Source organism: Phaenicophaeus curvirostris, chromosome 3 (assembly GCF_032191515.1).
Source record: "Phaenicophaeus curvirostris isolate KB17595 chromosome 3, BPBGC_Pcur_1.0, whole genome shotgun sequence".
NCBI classification, from domain to species: domain Eukaryota; kingdom Metazoa; phylum Chordata; class Aves; order Cuculiformes; family Cuculidae; genus Phaenicophaeus; species Phaenicophaeus curvirostris.
In genome coordinates, this window is record NC_091394.1 from 84,852,209 (window position 1) to 84,874,751 (window position 22,543).

The 22,543-nt window shown below is 41.4% G+C and overlaps 1 protein-coding gene across 2 annotated transcripts; it reads left to right on the plus strand.

Moving 5' to 3' along the window:
* The first annotated feature begins 553 nt into the window (after positions 1-553).
* Positions 554-22,080, plus strand: COLEC10 (collectin subfamily member 10). Of its 2 annotated transcripts, XM_069854570.1 has the most exons (6): positions 576-954; positions 13,262-13,333; positions 14,908-14,979; positions 16,960-17,013; positions 18,259-18,354; positions 19,809-20,280. In XM_069854570.1, exons 1-6 carry the CDS (start codon positions 807-809, stop codon positions 20,198-20,200), a joined length of 834 nt encoding a protein of 277 aa, XP_069710671.1. In that variant the 5' UTR covers positions 576-806; the 3' UTR covers positions 20,201-20,280. The 2 variants fall into 2 exon arrangements, with proteins under 2 accessions (XP_069710673.1, XP_069710671.1); XM_069854572.1 differs by lacking the exon at positions 18,259-18,354 and having other exon boundaries at positions 554-954; positions 19,809-22,080.
* Positions 22,081-22,543: the final 463 nt, after the last annotated feature.

A 22,543-nucleotide genomic window follows, 5' to 3' on the forward strand; every position in this document is an offset into this window, starting at 1 on the left:
AGCTAGCAAGTAGAGGAGAAAAGTGGTATGGGAGGAGCTACTGCAGTCATTCAAGATCATCCTACCCTGTGGCTTTGCCTGAAGTCTGTCCTTCTGCACTGTGTCTGCCAGCATAATCTGGGCTTGGAGCAAGCATTGTAGAGCCATGTATAAGCATAAAACAACAATTTCAGGTTTCTGGCTCAAACATCCATTGGTAACATCAACTTTCCATTTGGTATTCTGGGGACTACGAGTATACAGCACCCAAAAGTTGTGAAAGAGCAGCAGTGACTTCCATCCACTGGCAGCTTGTCCGTTGTCACCAATGGTCTCCTTGCAGGAAAGCTTTTGTGGAAAAGTTTCTCTAGAAGTTACATGGAGTCTGTGATAATCTCCCAGCACAAAGCCAGCCACAAGTATCCTATAAATAATTAGTATTCACTTGGATACAATAACGAACTCTTTTGTCTCTTCAGTAAGTGAAAATCGGGGCATGAAGAGTCAGTGCTGAAAGGAAAAAAACAGAAGACAAAAGAGATATCCCCATATATTGAAGAAATTTTCCATGGCAAAAGCAGCTAAACATCTCAGAGATAAGAGATAAATTGGAATAAACAGCTGTCACTGTTAAATAAATAGCTTGGATAATGTGCAGGACAGAAATAACTACAGCATCGTCAAACTCCTTTCTTCACTTTATTTAGCTGTTCTTGCATGTAGCTCGCAATCTTCGTACTGCTTCAGTTAGTGGAGGATTTATTTTTGAATCAGCTGCATTTTTTAAGACTGTAACAACGAAAGGCATTTCCTGAGAGGCTGCAAGGATGAGCAGCAAGAAAGAACAACAGCTAAGGAAATATGGGACCCTAGTAGTGCTTTTTATCTTCCAAGTTCAGATTTCTGGTTTTGATCTTGACAATCGACCTACAACAGATGTCTGCTCAACACACACAATTTTACCTGGACCAAAAGGTGAGGAATACCAGGTTGCTAATGCTGAGATCAGTACTGATGAAGGCTGATTTTTAAAAATGGAGACATGGAGGGCTTGTGGCACGGGCTGGGGATGAAAGATGTGAATTATTGTGGAATGTACAAGCATCTAGAAAGGGGAAACTGTGATGGAGGAAAGTGATGATGCAAGGAAATTTGAATTTGCTTTTCTTTAATTTCAGGAACAGTGTCACACGTTGTCATATAAATTAGAGTTGTCCTTTTGCATCATTCTCCAGCCACATTAATCTTCTCTTACTTCTTGTATTCACCACACAACCAGTACAGCTAGCAGCCATAAACTGAGTGACTTTGTCTAAAAGTGGGTACCTATTGCGAACTGTTAATGGGTCACTTGGCACCTGCAGGTAGGAAGATATCTGCAATATTTAGAATGACTGAACTGTCATTATTTCCAAATGTTTACTTGTAAACACAGCTCCACTCTGCATTTGTCAGACCTGATCCAGAAGCTCCTGGTGATTTAAACAGGACCTTCACTACAGACTTCAACAAAAAAAAACAGATCAGCTCCGGCATGTGCAGCTCTTTTATCTTCAAAACACTTTGCAAATATCTGAAACCAAATTTTCTGCATTAACTTACTTTCTGTGCAACACAACTAACATCAATGGAATTGCCTGGAGAGCATCTCAGCCAAAAATTAGGTCCATGATGTACAAATCTATCTTGCAGTGACAGATCTAAACTATATTTTCCACACTGTGGCTATTGCAGTTCGAACTATTGCTTTCTTTTTAGTAATTCATTATATTTTTCTATGGGCTACAAACTGAGAGAAAAAAAAAATGCAACCGATTTAAATTTTAAGCAGAAAAAAGATTATCAAGTCAAAGGCACCGCTACAGACTCATTTGTTTTCATGATGGATTATTCAAATGCATGTTGCTTAAAGTACCATTTTTAATCAGCAAGTTAAGTTTTTTATGATTACAATCCAAGCTGAACCTTTTGCTGCCACAGCATAAATGCAGAGAGATGTAATGATCCCCAAGGGAGCTAGTGGGAGTTTGTTTAGTTCATATTTGAATAATGGTAGGATGGAGAACAAAGTTTGACAGAATTGTGTTTAACAAGTCACAAAGCTAATGAGGTGGTCTGGCGACAACATGGGAGTAGCTGGTACTCCAGCTGTTTTCTGTGGTCTAGCTTGGATAGGGAGCATTTAAACGTGAGATATTATGGTTCTTTGCGAGCGTGATACTAAGAAAGTCAGGATTTATTCATTACCAGTCCTCCTGCCTCCTGGCTGATATCAAGATACAAGAGGAGCCAAACTCATGTGGCATGGTCCTCACTACTGCTTAAAAATTAAATTACCATGCCAAAGATCCATGATTGATAAAAGGAATACTGAGTAAATCATGTCCAGATTACTGGCTCACATCCACTACAGGTCACCATATACATTTTGCAGACGATGTGGTATGATCCTATAGATTAATTTCAGTTCCTATCACATCTGAGTTCATCCAGCACAGTCACAAGTGGCTCTCAATGGCACTGGTTGTTTTGACTGCCAGTCAGCCAGGCAACGGGCTGAGCAGGCTGGGGGTGTGAACTACCCAGTTTATTCCTCAGACATCCCTTGTAGTCAAGCATGAAGTATGCACCTAATATGGCAGAACAAAGCCTGTCCTAGTGCCAGTTTTTCTTAATCTATCTTATGTCTACAGACTCAGAGCAAGTGATCCCTTGTGGCCTACGACCACACCACAGCCATAGGCAAAACTTTTTCTGCTCAAACTTTAACCCTAACAATGGACAAGTCTGTGACTATTGATTTTGTAAGTTTTATTTTCTGTGCTCCGTCTGTTTTGCTCCTTTGTCCATCATTCTCCACAAAATGGGGTTTGACCCACTTGCACAAGTTTCAGTCCCAGCTCCACCTGCTCAGCATCTTCAGCTATGGCAGAACACAGTGGTGCTCCCAGAAGAAGAAGCAGCTCAGAATCTACAACCCTTTATTTCTTGTACTATTGAAGGTTGCATTGCTCACTTCGTCATTTGCAGTCGCTGCAGGAGCAAGCATCTGATCTCTCCACATATTCACCCTGAAAATCACCTGTTCAAAAAGGGTCATTAGTGCTGTGAAGACAGGCCACTTCTTACACAAGCCACATGCAACCTGTCCAAGTTCATTTGCGCAAATCAAATTCCTCCTGTTCAAAAATATACCCTTTGTTATTTTCATACCTGAGATGTCACAATGGAAGTATAGTATGAGTGATGGGATGAAAAGAATAGGTAATTCAAGGCTGAGTATCATGAAAGTCTTCAAACCAGTTGTGACAGTCTCACCATCTCTCAAAAAGCATGAGACAAAACCGAAGGCCTTTGTGTGTAACACCAAGAGCTAGAAAACATTCTGGAAGGATGCAGTCTTCCCAGGAACAGAGGAATGCAGTAAATTGCCTGCAAGCCGTTTGCACTTCCCTTTGCAATGACAGAAGTCAGTCTGAATTAAACTTCTCAGCATTGGAAACGAACAGGAGTTTCAGTCTGACCTCTGGTGGTTCGGCATGATGCAAACCAGACACCATGCAACTCCCTCCATCTGTTGCTTTTCAGTCACTGGTGCAAGTGAATGAATGATGAAGATTGTTTGTAAAGAATTCTGCAAAGAAATTGTCTAAATAGCACTCCAGAAAAAGGGCAAAAAAGAATAGGGGAAAAGCAAAAGCTGGCACTCCTCTCCCAGTTTCTTTTTCTAGGCACTGCTCAGGTCTCTTCTCAAAAATACAGGCTTCAAGGCTCCTTTTTACTGAACATAGTCCTAGTGAAATGGTTGCTTTGTTCTGCCTACCTGAAAAAGTTTTTGAGGTATACAACAAGGTGGCTTATATAGCAGTTAAAAATAGAAATGTGTGAGGGATTTTCTAGGACCCTTACTGAAATACGCTAGGAAACAAAAAAAATTAAAAATATGGCTTTGGAATATGACAGGTTTTCAGTATTCATAACTAGAAATTTTTGGTGTTCGACCTGAGATGTTTGGGAACAACTTGGTCTTAGCTGAATTGCTTTGGCACAGGACCTCTGAAAACTTACATTAGGTGACACTGATCTGCTCCGGCTGAGTAACTAGGATCATAAAGGCCAAGTTCTGTACTCCATCAACTTCTTGGGTACAAAGTGAACCAGATCAAGCAGCAAATTTCCCAGATCAGCCAAGTGCTTGGCCTAGCAAAGTTGGTCATGGCCCTGTTGCTTACTTTCCACCTTTCCAAACCTGGAGGCAGGGTAGCTGTTGCTGCTGCTGAGCAAGGAGCTGGGTCTGTGGGGAGGCAGCGGCTAGCGCAGTGACAGCAAAAGCTCCTGTTGTTGCTTCATGTCCTGGCAGCAGAAGGAACACTGGGCTCTGCTCCCCTGGGCTCTCCCTTTGACCAGTGTCCCACCTTTGTCCTTTCTGGTAGCCTGTTTTAGCCTGGAAACTGCAAGCTCAGTTTAGTCTATCCTGAAAAAGAAGTTTTAAGTAGTCTATTGATATTGATGAGATGGGATCTGACTGAGCCTGAGTAAATCAATAACCAACAACACAAGTGCTGAAATAAGGAGAGAGCCTCAAACTTTGACTCCTAAACTCCCATTAAAAGCATGAGCAGGAAGAGAAGATGGTTAGGGCAGGGGCTGCCTCTGCAGAAGAGTGAAGCGTGGCTACAGCTGATTTCACATGGATTCCTAGGAACTCAGTGCTTCAGAAAACTGGCTCTAGATCTTGCTATCTGTCCCAGGTCCCAGCTCATTTCCTTTGAAATCCAGACAGAGGAACTTCAAAGGTCTTGAATCAGATCCAAGTTGAGAAACTGGAATGAGATGAAATCTGAAGAATACTGGGAGTTTCCCATAGTAATTTAGATGTAAAATGTTTCCTTATTATTACTGACAAATGATGCTTATAAACTCTATGACATTGGCTGGCACCTCAAAATAGCATTTACTGTGGTCTCCAGTATAGCTGTTCATTTCTCAGCTTTAATTTCCCTTACGCAATTCCACTCCTGGAAAATTTCAAAATCTCTCAGAAACCAGATACGCTGTTATCCACATTTCCTTCCAAAAATATAAAATACCTTACCACATCCTATAGGCTGTTCAAACCTATAACTAAACTTCCTTCTTAGCGCTTCACATTTTATCTGAAGAGCCCTTTAATTTCAAAACATAATTCTATTTTTCATGTCTTTTAGACTCCCTTATTTTAGTGTACATTACATTTCTGAAATTTACCAGCCTGAACATACATGAAAGCATGTATGTTGGGACTTAAATACATAAATTCAAGAGATATTTGGTCTACATATGCACCAATGTCAGTTTGATTCCTCACTGAAGCAGCTGTAAACTATGGGTCTCCAAGATCATGTCAGAATGGCAAGGAAACAGGCTGAAAAAATTAAATTCAGCAGACCAAGTGAAAAGAAAATCTGAAATAATCTAAATTATTTCTGTGTTATTACGGAAATAACCCTTTCATGCACAAAGCTCCGCACTGTCAAATAATACAAGTCAGCAGAGCTTCTCGCAGCCTGCTAAAGGCTTGGGTCCGGCTCGTGCATTGCAATAGAAGATGAGGGTATTTGTATGGAAGGCAGCGGATGTTTCAAAGTGGGAAGTGGGAAAGTGAGCAGAAAGTCAAGTTTATTCTTTAACATTCTTTCCATTTCACCAGGGAAGGTGTCTGGGCCCCTGTTGTCTAATTTACAGCTGGATGAAAAAAGACAACAAGGACTTGTGAGAAAAATGCTTTATTTCTCACAGTGGAGCCCTGCATGTTCCTGCAGCACACCTGCGAGAACGGCTATGGGGCAGTTGCACACTTCAGCTGCATTCATCTGCCAGTTTTCTTTTGTCAAAAGGGGAAGCCTAACATCTTTTTCATCTCCCACTCCAATTGTGTGGTCCTTCCTTCATCTTGTACCAGCTCAACTGAGCTCGACATCAGACTTCTCACTGAGCTGATTCAGCTCACTCACTAAAAGTGGCTGCTTGCCTATTGATAATCCTCTGTTTAGTGAGTTAAGTCCTTCAACACAGAGTCAGAGAGTGCTCTATGTCAGGCAGCGGGGAGGAAGGGGTGCTGGCCAGTGACGGGGGCTGAAGGGAGGAGGAGGAAAGATGGGGGAGAGGACATCATATTAAACAGGCAAAAGACGTCAAGAAAGCAAGAATCCCCTCTGATACAGGAAATTCACTAAGGATCTAAGAGACACTGAAAGTGAAATTAGAGGAAATCTTGAGACTTTCCAGTGACGTACTTGTGATGTGCTGGTACACTGGAAGAGTGTATTTGATTATTTTGTGGACTCATTGCCTCCTTCTGGTGACAAAACCTCTCAATAGAGACTGTATGCACAAGTTCACCATGCTCAGGGTCGCTCGGCATCCATAGGCTAAAGAGCTAATCTGTGGTTATCTGCAAGGCTCTTCCAGGAGGGCAAGGCATTCAGTTGCTCCTGGTGGAGTCTCAAGGCTTCAGAATTAGGCACATAGAATCATAGAAGGATTTGGGTTGGAAGGGACCTTAAAAATCATCTAGTTCCAATGCTCCTGCCATGGGTACATCTCCTTATCCCTCTGGTTTAACTCTCAGGACAGGCAGAAATCATCTGTTCTCTTCATCTGTGGAGGTGGGGAGGGCCCCTGTACCAGCTCAGGTGGGACTAGGAGCATGAAACATGGGCTCAGCAGAACTATGTCATGCATGATCAGAGGGTAAAACCGTGTAACAGATTCCATACAGAGCCTTTGTGGTGGGACATTGCCTAGACCTTATTGCTCTCTACAACTACCTGAAAGGAAGTTGCGGAGAGGCGGGTGCTGGCCTCTTCTCCCAAGTGACTGGTGATAGGACAAGGGGGAATGGCCTCAAGCTGTGCCAGGGGAGGTTCAGACTGGATAATAGGGAAAAAAAAAAAATCACAGAAAGGGTCATTGGGCACTGCCAGAGGCTGCCCAGGGAGGTGGTTGAGTCACCATCCCTGGAGGTATTTAAAAAATGGGTAGACAAGGTGCTCAGGGACATGGTTTAGTGGCAGATAGGAATGGTTGAACTCAATGATCCAAGAGGTGTTTTCCAACTTGGTGATTCTATGAAATGCTAAATGCATTCAATGCAAGCAGTACAAAGAAGCCATGTCCACATGAATCAAGGTTTAACCACATCCCTCCACCACCACTCCCCCAGCAAATGAGTTGTGCCCCCAGGAGTTTCTCAAGGACTTTTGGCCTGGTGGTGGACTTTTTTCAGTTCAAAGTATCTGATGCAGGAGGAAACTTTGCAATAGCCCAGTAGAAGTTGTATTTCTGTCATATGAAAAGGTGAGTATGACCTGGAGGGTGAAGGAAGGTATATGGGGCTGCGGTATGTGCTCAGACCGCAGGGGTAGTTGTAAAGTACAAGATACAGAGAGCTACACTTGGGACAGTCCCATTCATACTGCAGGTTGGAAGGGGTTGCTATAGTCAAGGTTCTTTGTGCTTCTTTTGCATCAGAAGGAACAATGTAATTGATTCACTAAAAAACCAAAAAACACAAAAACACAAAAACTCAAAAAACACACAAAAAAACAAAAAATAAAACTTAGAGAGCATTAACTTTTCTGCAACTGGAGCTGACCTGATACCATGACTTCCCAGCAAGCACACGTGGGGAAGTGTCTCAGTAGGACTGTCCATGGACAGTTTCAGAGTTTCAGCAGAGCTCTGAGTGAAAATATGGCTATGCTGGCTGAATACGAGCTGACAGGTGGTCCAGGGGGTCAAGAAGGCCAATAGTGTCCTGGCCTGTATCTGAAGTAGTGTGGCCAGCAGACCAGGGAAGGAAGTGATCATCCCCCTGTACTCAGTCATGGTGAGACCGCACCTCGAACACTGTGTTCAGTTTTGGGTCCCTCACTACAAGAAAGACATTGAGGTCCTGGAGTGTGTCTGGAGAAGAGCGACAAAACTGGTGAAGGGGCTGCAGAACAAGTCTTATGAGGACTGGCTGAGGGGACTGGGAGTGTTTAGTACAGGGAAAAGGAGGCTGATGGGAGACCTTACTGCTCTCTAAAACTACCTGAAAGGAGGTTGTAGTGAGGTGAGTGTTGGTCTCTTCTCCCAAATAATAAACAATAGGATGAAAGGAAATAGGCTCAAGTTGCATCAGGAGAGGTTTAGATTGGGTATTAGGAAATATTACTTCACTGAAAGGGTTGTCAAGCATTGGAACAGGCTGCCCAGGACAGTGGTTAAGTCACCATCGCTGGAGGTATTTAAAACACGTGTAGATGTGCTGAGGGACTTGGTTTAGTGGTGGCTTGTCAGTGTTAGGTTTATGGTCTTGAAGGTCTTTTCCAAACTAAATGATTCTGTGATTCTAAAAGGCTAGATGTTACATGCTTCCATAGAGATGCAGAAGCCCAGTTACGAACCTCCTTTTGGCTTTATCCTTCAGGCATCCTTATGCAAGGCTGCTTCTACAGATAAGTGTGGGCCCCAAAATACCCAAGGATTATATCCTGGTTCTCCAAGAACCAGGGTCAGCCCTTGATCACAAGACTTTAGAAGTCACTAAACATATGTGAGCAATTGAACCTGAAAACATCCTCCATTGCCCAGAGAAATCATGGGTGCCCCACCTGTGGATGTGTTCAAGGCCAGGCTGGATGAGGCTTTGAGCCACCTGATCTAGTGGAAGGTGTCCCTGACAATGGCAGGGGCATTGGAACTAAATGAACTTTAAGGTCCCTTCCAACACAAACCATTCTGTGATTCTGTGATTCCATTGGTGAATACAAGCCAGATAAATTGCTTACAAAATGAATTGCTTCAGTAAAGAAATTTAAGTCACTTAAAGGTCAGCAAATTCTTACTAATTAAAGTCTTACCAAATGTAATCTCTCAAGATTGTGTTATTTAGTGAAACTCCTAAAGAGGCAGAGACTCTTCAAACTGCCTAAAAGTCCCGCTGATTATTAGACCTTCAGCATTTCCCTGATCTTGTTTATGGGTGAAGTAAGGACTGAAGCTCCCTCTCAATTAGAATTAAAATTTTCTAATGGCTGTAAAAGTCATTTACTGCTTATGGCTCTTGCTTTCCTTCTGTCTCATGCAGTCCCAAGCTGGAAGAGTCTAGTAATTTATTGTTCCATGTGTTCATTTTAATAGTCTGGTATTTAAAACCTGTGACACAGAAGAAGTGAATCAGCTTAAGGGAATCCTACAAAGCTTGAGAAATAGTTTTGCTTCAGGTAATAGCTCCAAGTGCTTCACCAATGCTTGCAATGCCAGTGCAGTGCATTATGTGACATCCTTGCAACCACAGTTTTAAGGTAACAACCTACTAATTAGGTTAACACTTAACCTGACACTGCCCCAAGTAAAAAGCAGCAAAAAGGAAAGGTTAAACTCCAGGTATCAAGGTATCGACTACAAGCATATGAGGACAGGGATCAGAGAGGGTGGGTTTGTTTTTTTTATTCTGTAAGAAAATTCAAGTTGCACAAAGCACAGCAGCATAAAATTTAAAAACCAAGTCCAGAGAACAGGATTTAGATTTTTTTTTTTCTGGCAGATTGCAAAAAGAGTGGCTAGCACAGTGGGGTGACCTGTCCATGTGAAGTCAAAGAGAAAAGGGAGGGATTCTTATTATGAATCAGAAACGAAGCCAACTCAATCCCTGCTCAAAACTTTGTCAACCAACCTCTCACAATCCCTCCTACCTAGCTGCAAATCATGGCAAGACCACAAGAGGGGAGCATAACCCAAGAGTTCACGTTTCTTGCCAAAATTTGAGATCGCACACAGCAGCCTAACGAGGACACAATGCATTAGTAATTATAAAACTATATTATCAAGCACCAGGCTTAATCCAGTCCTAAAAATGAGATGGTACCATTAATGAATACTGTTTCTACCCTTTCTTTGTAATGTCCTATTCCTTCTCAGATGCAAAATGGGAAGATTAGTAGGATTTCCATCCCTTACAGAGAGGCAAAGTGTTATTCTTCCCATTTTCCTAGGCAGGGCAACTAAGGCAGAGTGTGGTAGGTTGCTTTATGCTATGATGAAACAGGTAAATAGATCTTACTTTTCTTTACTTCAGCTTTTAGAGTGCTTGAGCAAAAATTGGGATTACATGAGGTGTTAGCAATGAAAGTTGAGACATTCCCTAATCATTTTACCCCTTTCTTCCATCGCCTCTTAGTCTGATGGGCCATACAGGGCAACCAAGCTTCACCTCCAGGTGCCCTGTGTGTGAAAAGCTTGTTCCAAAGTCTCTCAGAAAAAACTGCTGCAACTTTCAGTGGCTTGAAATGATGAATCTGAAATTGTAAGAAAACATCTTTGGAAAGTAATCACAGTTTTTCCACTTGTGTATTGACTTTCTTTCCTAAGCTTTATTTCCAAGATTAACTAAGCAATGTTTCTTATCAAAAAAAGAAAAGCATCTTTCTTGCACAGAGGTCTTCCTTCGGCAGCAAATGGTCTCTCTAGAGCCTTTAACTCAATGGCAATCTGCAAGCCACAAGTAATGTTACTAGTTCACTTGAGAGAGGTGATGACTCCAGGACTGCCAGGGTGACAAGCCCTGTCTGGAAGGTCAACACGAATCTGGTTTGTTCTGTTGGGTGACACAGGCCAAAGAAACTCCCTCAGCAGTTTCTACACTAGACCTAGAGTAACAGCATATCTTACATAATGGAACTGATTGCATGGTGAAAGGCTGGACATGAAAAGCCTCCTACACCTCCCTCTCCTGCCAGAGAGAACAGCCCATTTGTTAAACATCTCCATGTTGCATTTCTAGTCAGGACTCATCCAGCTTTTCCTGCCTTTCAATCACACCCTGCTTCCTTTCTATTACCACATGGTTCTCCTGCTGTATGGGTTTGCAGACTGTGATCAGATAGCTCTCAACCTTCTCTCGGAATTTAATTTTACGAGCCTTTTGTCAGCCTCTGGGAATCTTTTCTGAATTTCTGGACTACTGAGAAGCGACTTTTACACTTTTCCCAAGGGTTCCATTGATAGGTTCGGAAAAGACAATTTCTCAGTTTCTCAGTTGTAAATGTTGTTAGTACTGAGATTAACAGCAAAATTAAATCATACGTTCTCTGGCATTGCTGTTTGATGGTCGGTTGACAAGAACCCAGTACAAGCAGGCATCCTTCTGCTAGCTCCAGTCTCATACCTATAGCTTCAACTGGATATTTAGGAAGGTTGGCTTTTGGAAACATATTCTGACTTTTCCAGCATTTTTAAGAACTATTGAAAATAGAGATGTTTAAATTTCTATTGCTGACTCCTTATAGCCTATTCCTTTCCTACTTTGTTCTGTAGCAGTTGGTGTTAAAATCAAACAAGGCACATGAGTTAGTCACAACACGACACATTTCCTCCTTGTCCATCCCTCTAGCAAATACTTCCTCCCTCCAGCGTGGACTGAAGTTCAGCCCTTTATCTTCCTGAGCTTGGATCACTGACCACCCTCCTCAAAGAACACCCTGACCAACGGGATAAGTCTGCCCTCCACAAGGATATTTTTGGCACCGAGGGAGAAACTCAGCCCAGTCCACATAACTGACATGGGAAGGAGCCAAACGTCTAATATCACTTTTTATATGCTGCAATTAATATTCACCACTTCTTGTCTGTCACCACCTCACAGAACAGCAAATGATATGCTACCTATGGCTACAGAAGTAGGAGAAGCTAAATTAGGAATAAGTGGGTAGTATCTTTCAGAAAATAATAATGAGGTCCATGAAACAATCAGTCTGAAAGAAACCATAGGAAGCTGCTTTCTTGCTAAGCACATAATTCAATCATCAACATCTTTTCCACAGGATATTATAGGGGCCAAAAATATAAACAGGTTTAAAAGGCGCAAGACTAATCTGTGCAGAGGAGAATCAGTAGTGGTTGTTCATGAGTGGTCTGGACGCAGTGTCTGGCTCAGGCAAGCCCTTCAAAACACTGCCTGTGGGAAGCTGGAAGTAGCTGCCTGGGTGACAGTCACCCTCAGCACACCCAGTCCCTTGAACACCTTCTGCCAGGGCCAGAGGCATCATCCTCAGTGAGTCAGGTTGTTGGTCCCGTCACGTAATGCTGTTCTGTCCTCACCTCTCTTTTGCTGACATCCAGACATACTTCCCTCCATTGGGTACTCCATATCCTGAGTTTTTCTCCAATTCTGGGCTGCCAGCACATGAGATTCTGCCTTGGCCAAGAGACTGTGGAGCTGCTTCCCACTGCACAGCAAGGCTTACTGCAGACATGAGTAGCGGGCAGGGGAAAAGGCTTTGGAAGGCTGCCTGTATTCAGTGCTGGTAGTTCCATGCAAAGGGGTGCAGGTGTTGTCCCACCTCAGCATTTGTCTAAAAAAATAAAAATAAAAAATAAAGAGGAAAGATGTTCTTGGGACTTGGCTCTAAACTAAGAAGCAGAAGATAAGAAAATCAGCTCCAGTTGTGCCTCCAGCTTCCTGCATAATGTGAAGTTAAACTGTAAGGTACCTAAGGAAGGAGATAACATTTCCTACTAATTGCTGTCTTGCTTCTTTAGACTGTAAGCTGCTCAGTGAGAGACTGTCTCTTACATTAGCAAGAGGACTTATACAATACCATACAGGAACCTGTGAAATTTGGTCTTGATCTCATTTGGAGAAATCTCTGCGTTACTGTAATAAAGGCAATGATTTTACCTCTTACAGATATTCACTGTATGACATTTCCAAAATAAAGCACTGGAGTAATTGCAAAACACGTTTGTTATAGCAACATATAAATGTCACCTGTCAAGAACTGAAGGCAAGACTTCTGCCATACTAAGCGCTAAGGTCTGTATTAGGCTCTGTTTCAACATATTTACATTCCTCCCATTCCAAAAGCATCTGCATACCATGAACACAGGGTCACTATGAACAGAGTCACTAGAAACAATTGCTAAATTCCTGTGGCTTGCCCTGCTAGTTCTTCCGTGTGTATACAGGTTTCCCAACAGAAAAAGATTGGCTTAGGTATCTGTGTACAGCAAACAGGGATTAAAGCGTAGGACTAGAAATAGCTGTTGGATAATTCTCATGTTGGATTAGGCTTTCCAGAAGTGGAAGTTTTTAGCTTTTCCTAATAATAATCAGATTCATCAGCTCTTCTCTGGAAACTTATCCTGTGGCAAACAAAAAAAACAACCTGTGAACTTTACTTTATGAGGATGTACAGCTGCACTTACTGCTCTGACAGAAATACATCATGATGCTTTATTTTCTGGTTTTTGGAAGGTGATGAAGGTGAAAAAGGAGATAGAGGAGAAGTGGGCAAACAAGGAAAGGTTGGACCAAAAGGACCGAAAGGTATTTATGACAGTTTGTTGGCTATTACTGGTATATGAATATCATTACACAAAACCGTACTGATGCATATGATCAGTGATGTTTAATGCTTTTCATTCCTGCTGCACCCGTGGATTTCACAATCCTGTCAAACATTAATCAGAGAACCTAACAATACTCTGAGAATCTGGTGCGATTCTTACCAATACAGAAGACAGCTCTATGTAGCAATATATTTAAAGAGTCTTGTTATAAACCAGTACATTTACTGCTGTTTTCCAAAGTGGCTGCCATGAGTGTGATCCAGGGGACCCAGATCATGTGTATAATCATTACCCAGGTGATATGTATAATCAGAAAGATTACTCTTCTCTTACTGAAATGATTCTTTAGTTGAAATTGAATTTTGGGAGTTTTTTCCTAGTAATATGTCAGGATGCTCAACAAAATTCAGTCTCAGTTGTCCCTATTTTGCAGAAAAGCAAATAGAGGCAAGCACTGAAAAACAAAGTTCCTCTGTTCAAACAGTATCTGAGCTGAGATCAGGGAGTTGCAGATGTCTCAGGAATCGGCCCTGTTAAACATATCTCATATACTGCTGGGCAGGGCATTTGGAGGCACCAGATGCAATGGTATCAGCCTTGTTTGAACGCTCTAATTCAAAAGCTCAATTTATCATTAGAGTTCAATGATAATGCATATTCCTGATCTTTCTTCCTTGACAGTGGTTAAGAATACTCAGGAAAGTTTTTACTTTTGTAGAAACTTTGAAATCAACCTGTTATCATAAAATAAAATAAAATAAAATAAAATAAAATAAAATAAAATAAAATAAAATAAAATAAAATAAAATAAAATAAAATAAAATAAAATAAAAAACTTTTCCATTTTTAAATGCATTCATACGACTTTGCCTCTTACCTTAAAAAGAAGATCAGGAAATTTACAAGGGAATTGGGTAACCGATCATTTATGAAGCACCTTAATGATGTTAAATTCAGTGTGCAAACTGAGATTCCCTAAATTGGGCTGTTATCATTAGCCAGTTTAAGAACTTACACTATTAATCAGTTAAAAAAGCATCCATTATTTCTGTGGTCTGAGGATTGAAAAAGCATGCACAGCAAAACAATAGGTCCCTGTTTACAGTCCTGCTTTAAGAAGAATTCCCAGCAAAAGCCATGAAGTCTTCACCTCAAGGAAGAAGGAAAGACTTTTCTCTGGGGTGGAGAAAAAAAAAACAACAAACAAATAAAACCTGCTGTTGGCCTGGTTTGCTGTGAAGTAAAATTAATATTTGAATGCTCACTAGGAGTTTTAGTTTGTATTTTCTGTAAGAAAATATGATGTTTCTGGGCATTTGAACAGGCAGTTCCACTAAGGTGCCTTGCAATGTCCTACTGTTGTGTCTCACAGCAGCAGAGATCTGCGCTGTCCTCCTCCAACCTTCCTCAGAGTTCCACTCCTTTTGATTTTGCCACACATGCAGACTGATCAGGCTCAGGAAAAACAGCAAGAGTAGAAACCTCACAGTGCCTTGGGAAAGGAATGATGGAAACCATCCATACTCTTTTCCTCATTTTTTCTTCTCTTAGGAAACAAAGGACCTGTGGGGGATGTTGGTGACCAGGGAATGCTTGGGAAAATTGGTCCAATTGGTGGAAAGGGTAAGCTCCAGTCTGGGAATTTTCTTTTTTTTTTTCTCCCTCTCAATGCAAATACGTGTTTTGTGATAATTCCAGGTATGGAGTAATATCAAATAACGGCTGTGACCAACACTCTCCAAATAATGTTATGCATAAAGATTGGTGACAAGAGTTAACTGAGATATTCTTGTTTAATTTCCCAAATGTGACATATTAGACTTACTTGGCTAGAATGATCTGCTTCATGAGTTAAGCAATCAGTCTTCCTCGGTGGTAAAAAAGGAAGGGTGAAATCCAGGCTGGATTTCCAGAGAAATCCTCTGAATATTCCAAACAAGAAAGCCAAATTTGGGCTTTGGATGCTAAAGGCCTAAGTCAATATTCTGCCACCTGCGCTGCTGTGGGACACATGAGCAAGCAATACACAGGACAGCTTGGTAAGGAAAGTATTTTAGGAGTTTTAAAAAAGTACTCGTGTAACTAGGCATGACAACTAATTGTAAATCAAGGTAGACTCCAAGTCTACCTGGACTATAATTTCCTGAAATTATGCCCTAGTAATCTGAGAAGAGGCTCAGGTATTCCTTTCCACTGTTCCTAAAGAGCTACTTAAGAAGGAATATTACTTCTGCCACAAGGAAACCTGCCTTGAAAGTTGAGCAGGGACTCCACCATCCCCAGGGGATCTCTGTGGTTTCTAACCAGAGCATCCATCCAGGCATGTGGGTGAGTATGTGGAGCAATCTCTGCATGGAGCTTCTCAAGCTGATGTTTTTAATAAACCTTTGATGCCCTCTAGCCAGCCTCAGTATCAGAGAAGAATAAAAGAATTAGGCCTTAGGGACTTGTTTTCAGAAGTTCCTAGATGACTGAAAGACAGATAGTTATTTCCTAAGATGTCTTCAATTACCAAAGGCGACTAGAATTTAAGAATCCCACAAATTGCTTCTCTTTATCTGTAAGTAAACTGATGTTCTGAGCCTTGAAATCAAGCTCGCTCCCAACATGAATGCACCATTTATTGTGTCCTTCTATTTTTTTTTCAATTTTATTTCTTTATTTGAAGAGGCAAAGGTCTCTCAGTCACTGTTTAAGTCTGCCGTTAAATATTCAAGTTCTTAATGAAGCAACCTTTAAATTTCGGCTTGTAAGTGTGCAGCGTCAAGTAATGATAATTAAAATAACAGCCAAATCCTAATTCCTTTAAAAAAAAACAAAAGTATACAAAGGAAAAAGGACATCAAAACACTGCCATTACCAAGGCAGAGCAAGCATTAGTGGTTTTGACCTCTGAAGTTTTGATTCATAAAAGAAGAGCTGACATGAATTTCAGATAGAGTCCAGCTGTTCTTGATCCAAATTACAGCTGAGATTTTTTAAAAAGCTAGTCATCTAAACTTATATAGTAGTGTGGCATTTGGAAAAGTATTCCTGTCATTTTTATGATTTATAGAAGAAGATTAAAGCAGTGGATGAAAATAAATCACATTTCCATGAACTATATCTGAAAGGAAACACTGCTTCTTACTGACCTCATTTCGTGCAGGTGCTACCTATTGCCTGCACACATAGTCTGTTGCCCAGGTGAATTTAGTGGCTTTGGGCACATCAGCCTCATCTGCTGCCTCAGCCCATCACGGAACCACTGAACCCAGGGAAGAACGCTGTCCTGCAAGACGCTGAGAGAACCCAGGTCTCACCTCCCACAGATTTCCTGAGTGCTTTTAGCCTCTCAGGATCATTGTGCAGTTTATATTTAAAGCAAGTGGTACCAGGAACCAGCAGCACACGAGATGCCTGTGTTATCAGTGAGTTAGCTATTAAAGGGTTCTCCTCACTTCTATACACCAGAATTAATCATGGTTTGTTTGACTTGGCACATCTGCCAGTACAGTACATCAGGGTTTCCAATCAGAAGCACACCATTAATATATGATTAAACAGGTCCCCTGACATTGTGGACTGCCTGAGATCTAAGAATATGTTTTCCTCTTTATTCAGGTGACAAAGGAGCCAAAGGCTTAATGGGGGTTTCTGGAAAAAAGGGAAAACCAGGTATGCTATATATCTTTTTCTGCAGAATGTCTTTGATTTCAGAGTTGGTTTGTCTGCAGTTTCACAGAATTTTGAGGTCCACGAACAAACTTGAAAACAGGTGAAATGAACAGGAAGACACTGAAAAAGTTTTATTTAGCAAAATGAAGGCTGAGTAAGGTATGACTAACAGCTATGAACATGCTAACATACCCAAAATATGGAGAAGAGTTATCTAAATTAATGGGTAATGTTTGATATCATAAAAACTAACACATAAACAGGCCAGGAGTATATTTATACTAGAAACTAGAAGATTTCTGAATGGCAAAGAAATTAAATCCTTCAAGAGTTTCCTGACAAGAGCATGGAACACTAGACAGAAGTGATTTTAAACAGAGCATAATCTGTTCTCAAATGAATGCAACACATCTGCTTACAGGAAAAGAATTTGGATCTGCTAATCTAGAAAGTTCTTCTTAGTCCTAATGACCTCGAATGTTTTCCTACCTTCAACATACAGCTGTACTCATTTTTAGGAGATTTCATACACAATATCAGTTTGGTTCTTAATCAGTAATCATCAGCAACAGGTTTTCTTCTCCTGAATACAAAAGGAACAGAAAAATCCTGTACCAAGTCAAATTTCAGTTTACTAAGAAAAATATAACTGAGACTTCAGTGCTTGAAAGATGTTGATTATTTGAGTTGGTATTGACTATTTCTGCTGTTTCATAGTGCTGTGTTCACTAACATGGTTCTTCCACTGAAGTCTTGCTGGTCCCGCCTCTATGCATACTCACAAAATTCCTTCACTGAGAAAACAGCAGTGCCCTTGTTTGATGGATGCTGTTGTTTCTATTAGAAGGCCCAGGAACCAGTGCTCTCTATGGATACAAAGGTAGTCCTTCAGCATTCACATATAACTCTGTAATGATCACCATGATAAACCACATCTGCAACTAGATGGAATTGATAATGAGAAAGGCCGATGACACGCAAAACCTCCACTGATAGGTGGAAAGAAGATGGCAAACTCTTCTATCTGCGTTTTTTAAAGTAGGAATGCTTAAGCAACTTAGCAAGGGAATGTACAGAGCCAAAATAAGTGCTTGGATCAAGAGAAGCATAGCCAATGCGGAAGGATGAGACTCACTCTCCACAAATTGAGGCCAAGCCTTCAGGAGGTTTGGCTACAGTCGACCCTCCATGCAGGCTGGCTGTTTATCCTACACGATAAACCCTCTGTCCTTTGTATTGCATCAGGTACAGTCTGTGACTGTGGAAGATACCGCAGAGTTGTTGGACAACTGAATATCAATGTTGCTCGTCTTAACACATCCATCAAGTTTGTAAAGAATGGTAAGGATCTTCATGTATTTGATGTGATTTATCTGGCTCCTATAACAGTTATCATTGCTATTCTTCTACCATTGCTGCTCTACGGAAGTATCCAGGTAGAGAGAGAGGGTCCCACTGTGTAAACCGCTCTGACAGCATACAGAAAAGAGATAGTTTTACACTTGTAAGGATACAAGCCGCAGATGAATAAAAGCAAAAACAATACAGAAATGATTGAAAGCACAACAGAAAGAATCATGAAAAGCACGAAACACAGCTTGCTAACTGCCTCTGGGCTGTCAGTCTGCTCAGGCTCTGTGGCCACACAGGCAATGAAAGGAAAAAGTTTGTGCCCATCTGCTTCCAGAAGGCAGAAAAAAAATAGGAACCACTTGATCTGCTGGACGGGTAGGCTGCAGGCACAGTACTACTAGTGCTCTCCCCAGTGCCAGCATCATTTTCCTGTACGAAGGGACCACTACCCCAGGACATGAGTTATAAGAAGTCTGCAGGCAGCAGTGTCAGGTGGGCAGTGCAAACTGACCCCAATTCAAGGAAAAAGAAGCATGTTTCCTGTGGCATAGCAGAGGCTTTGAGAAGGTTCCACAACCACTTCTGGGGCTGGGGCTGTATCAGAAAATTAAATGTGTCTGAGACTACAGACAACTAGGACAGAACAGCCCTCATCTGTATTATTAAACACTACAAAGCTGAATGCCATGTTATCAGGAGCAGTCCTCTACTAACTCCTAAACTGTATCTGGAGTAACTTCTGAATTGCCTGGGAAAGCATTAGTTGCCCCAGGCCAAAGCTGTGCTCAGGAACATTCCAGCAATCCATTAGCAAGGACAATCAACTTCTATCTGCTTCTATTCTCTTTAGCACGGCTTAATTCACTAGGATGCTGCTGCCTGAGAAGTTTGCCTTTTAAAGCTGCTGATCAGCCACAGTTTCCTTCCCAGTCGACACCACTTAGTGGCTATAGTAGCTCTGAATCTCAGGCTGTATTTAAAATGTCTTTTTTTAGTAGTCACATTGACTTTACTCTACATGGAAAGGGCTTGAAAAGCTATCTATACCCCTGTGTTTCTATCCCAGGACACTCTTTCACAGTCTGTATTCAAAAGCATGCAAAACAATAAAGGCAATCCAGAGTTAGACATTGCTATTTGTGCATTTAGCACGACTTAATTGGACTACTACTAGACATCCATGTAGTAAAACTGAAGTGTCATGGGACACAAACGCCAGGCGGGACTGAACAGTTCTTGTGCAAGGTGCTTTTCACTCCCATTAGCATCAGTATCTGATCAGGTTCTCATTTTTCCCACCTCATCACAAATTCAGTGGTAGGAATACTTTTCCTCATTCCCTTTTATTAAATCTAATATAAAGATAATCTCATTGTCATATTGGAACAGAAGTACCTTCAATATCTGTTGAAATGCCTCTAAGCAATTATTCCCCTTTAAAGTTATAGCAGGTATCAGGGAGACAGACGAGAAATTCTATTACATCGTGAAAGAAGAGAAGAACTACAGGGAAGCCTTGATGCACTGCAGAGACAGAGGAGGAACACTCGCCATGCCTAAAGATGAGGCAACTAATGCCCTGATTGCTGACTACATCTCCAGCAGCGGCCTCTTCCGAGCCTTCATTGGGCTTAACGACATTGAAAAAGAAGGACAGTTTGTGTACGCAGACAACAGCCCACTGCAGAACTACAGTAACTGGAAGGAAGGAGAGCCTCACGACCCAGCTGGCCGTGAGGACTGTGTGGAAATGCTCAGCACAGGAGAGTGGAATGACTCCGAGTGCCAAGTAACCATCTACTTTGTCTGTGAATTTCTCAAAAAGAGGAAATAAAAGTGCCACAGAATGTGCCTGACACCTGCTGTATATAAAACAATCCCTCCTCACTCACCCCCTGTAGGGAGTGGGGGACAGCCAGGGACGGGGCTCAAACCAGCCTTCACCTCACTGGATTGAGCAAGAGTAATTACTGTGAAGATGGCAGTGGCCACCAAGTCAGCACAGGTCTGCAGGGAATTTTTATTTCATATCTATGTGCAATTTAGACTGGGCATTTCTATGTGTAACTTAGGGGCAAGTTAGAGCAGGCAGAGGTGAATGTGATTTCACTAATGAATAATGATTTCACTAAATAATGAAAATAATTATTTCACTAAACTCACTGGTATATTAATTACTGATGTGCTTCTCCACCATCCACAGAAGGAAAGAGTGTGATCTTTATTCATTTTTGACCTGCACAGGAAGTCCCAGTAATTCCCTAGTGAATTCAGAGCTGGGAGAACAGATTTGCTGTTCCTTTGGAAAAAAATCCTTCTTCTATTAGAACCGTAGAGTAATTTCCATTGGAGGAGATCTTTGCAGGTCATCTGGTGAAATCTTCACACAAAGCAGAGCAAACTTCAAACTTAGATTAGAAGTTGTTATATTCTCCATAATTTGGCTGCGCCTCCTTAATATTGCCTGATGTGCCAGGGAGGACTCGCTCATCCCTGATTCCAACTGGCTGGTCTGAGGTGTGAAGTATTAACCTAGCAATGGCACTTCTCCATGCAAGCCTGCACAGCTTGTAGGCAACCTGAGAATAGATTGAGCAGTCCTAGCCCCTGATGTATTCCAAAGTCTGTGAAAAACATAGAAAAGTCTAGCACAAAGAGAACAGGGCAAAGGAGACAACACCATTGCTGCAGGCTGTAAACAGGCACATGTAATATCAGCTATATCCATGTGCATTGCTGGTTTAACAAGTGATTCTAGGAACACATTAACTCTCTAACTCAGTGGCCAATAATGATGTTTGACATCTAACTCTAAAATCACCTGTAATCGAGTGCCTCAGTCTTAAAGTATTTTGTAGATGTAATTCAACTGGCTGAAACAGTTAATAAGAGATGCAATTTGGCACTGTGTATGACAATAAAAATAGTAAATATATGACAAAAAGGGATTAATTTATGGTTATTTGGAAAGCATTGCCCTAGATTGTCTTGCTTTAATACGCCTGCTCAGGTACAAATGCCATGAATTGCCATTTATTTTCTTCCTCTCTCTTTTATTATTTATTAAAGTCATATGTAATCTACTCAATATGTGTAAGAATTAGCAAGATCAAAGCAATAGCTTAATCTGGGTTGCTTTTATGCTTGTGTGGTAAGGGAGGAAAGCAAATTGCAAAAGAATTCTCTGCCTACCTGCTGCACGCAGTGCACCTGACTGCAGCTCTGGTCCCCACCCACTCCTGGCATGGAAAGGTTTCTCTGTGAGGATGTTTCAACACAGGGAGGAAAAGTTTCACTTGATTTTCAGCAAGTGGGTGGGAGCAGGAACTCGCATTGCCTTGTTTTGCAGACAGCAGTATTAGCCTACCAAAGCATGGTTACTCACACAAAACTCTGGTTGGGGAGCGTGTGTGATCATGTGCATTTCTGAGTTCTGAACCCCTAGGGTCCTTAACATCCTTGGTACTATACCTATGCTTAAACCTCATGCCTAATCAAGTGCGGATCTGCAGACATTGGGCAGTAAAGGGGCTATAGCTCCTCATTGATATGATGCAGTACAGCATAGGAGCATCTGCGAAACTTCATATGATGTGATTTCACTATATATCTTCCCTTTTGTTGCATTTGTCTTTGTTTATGTGTTTTACAAAGCAGGTGTAACTTTTTAAAAGCAGCCAGATGCAAGTTGTTACTTTTGTCTTATTTTTAAAGACAGTTGAATACTTAGGAGCACAACAAATGTAACTAAAGTCTTTTTGGAAACACATTTCAGTCATGAATCATCTGTTCTTTTTTTCCCTTTACTAGATGTTTCACACCTTTGCTATCTTACTAACCTCTCAGCAGTGAATTGTCTTGCAAGAGATACTCATTTTCCCAAGTTCCTACAAAAGAAGTCTTTATATCAGTTCTCCCACAACATTCCCTGAGCACGTGGGGCACTCTACCATTGGAGGATGGAAGAAGCAACAATGATGACCAGTCAGTCAGTAGAAGACTAAGTAAAAATGTGCAGAAAAATGTGAATACAGAGTTGGTGGAAGCTTGGCATGTGAACTGAGGAATTTATTTCCCACTGTGAGCCAGTTTCCAGGTCTTGAAAATGTTTTAAAGCTTGTCAGAGGAAATCTAAAATGTTGTCAGTATATCCAAAAAGAAATCTCAGTTTAACAGC

What these genes read in the sequence shown, in the direction of transcription:
- COLEC10 (XM_069854570.1), top strand. Translation starts at nt 807, where the DNA reads ATGAGCAGCAAGAAAGAACAACAGCTAAGGAAATATGGGACCCTAGTA. An exon ending in TGGTCCAATTGGTGGAAAGG is followed by an intron (nt 14,980 to 16,959) that starts GTAAGCTCCAGT and finishes CTCTTTATTCAG; the next exon opens with GTGACAAAGGAGCCAAAGGC. An exon ending in CATCAAGTTTGTAAAGAATG is followed by an intron (nt 18,355 to 19,808) that starts GTAAGGATCTTC and finishes TCCCCTTTAAAG; the next exon opens with TTATAGCAGGTATCAGGGAG.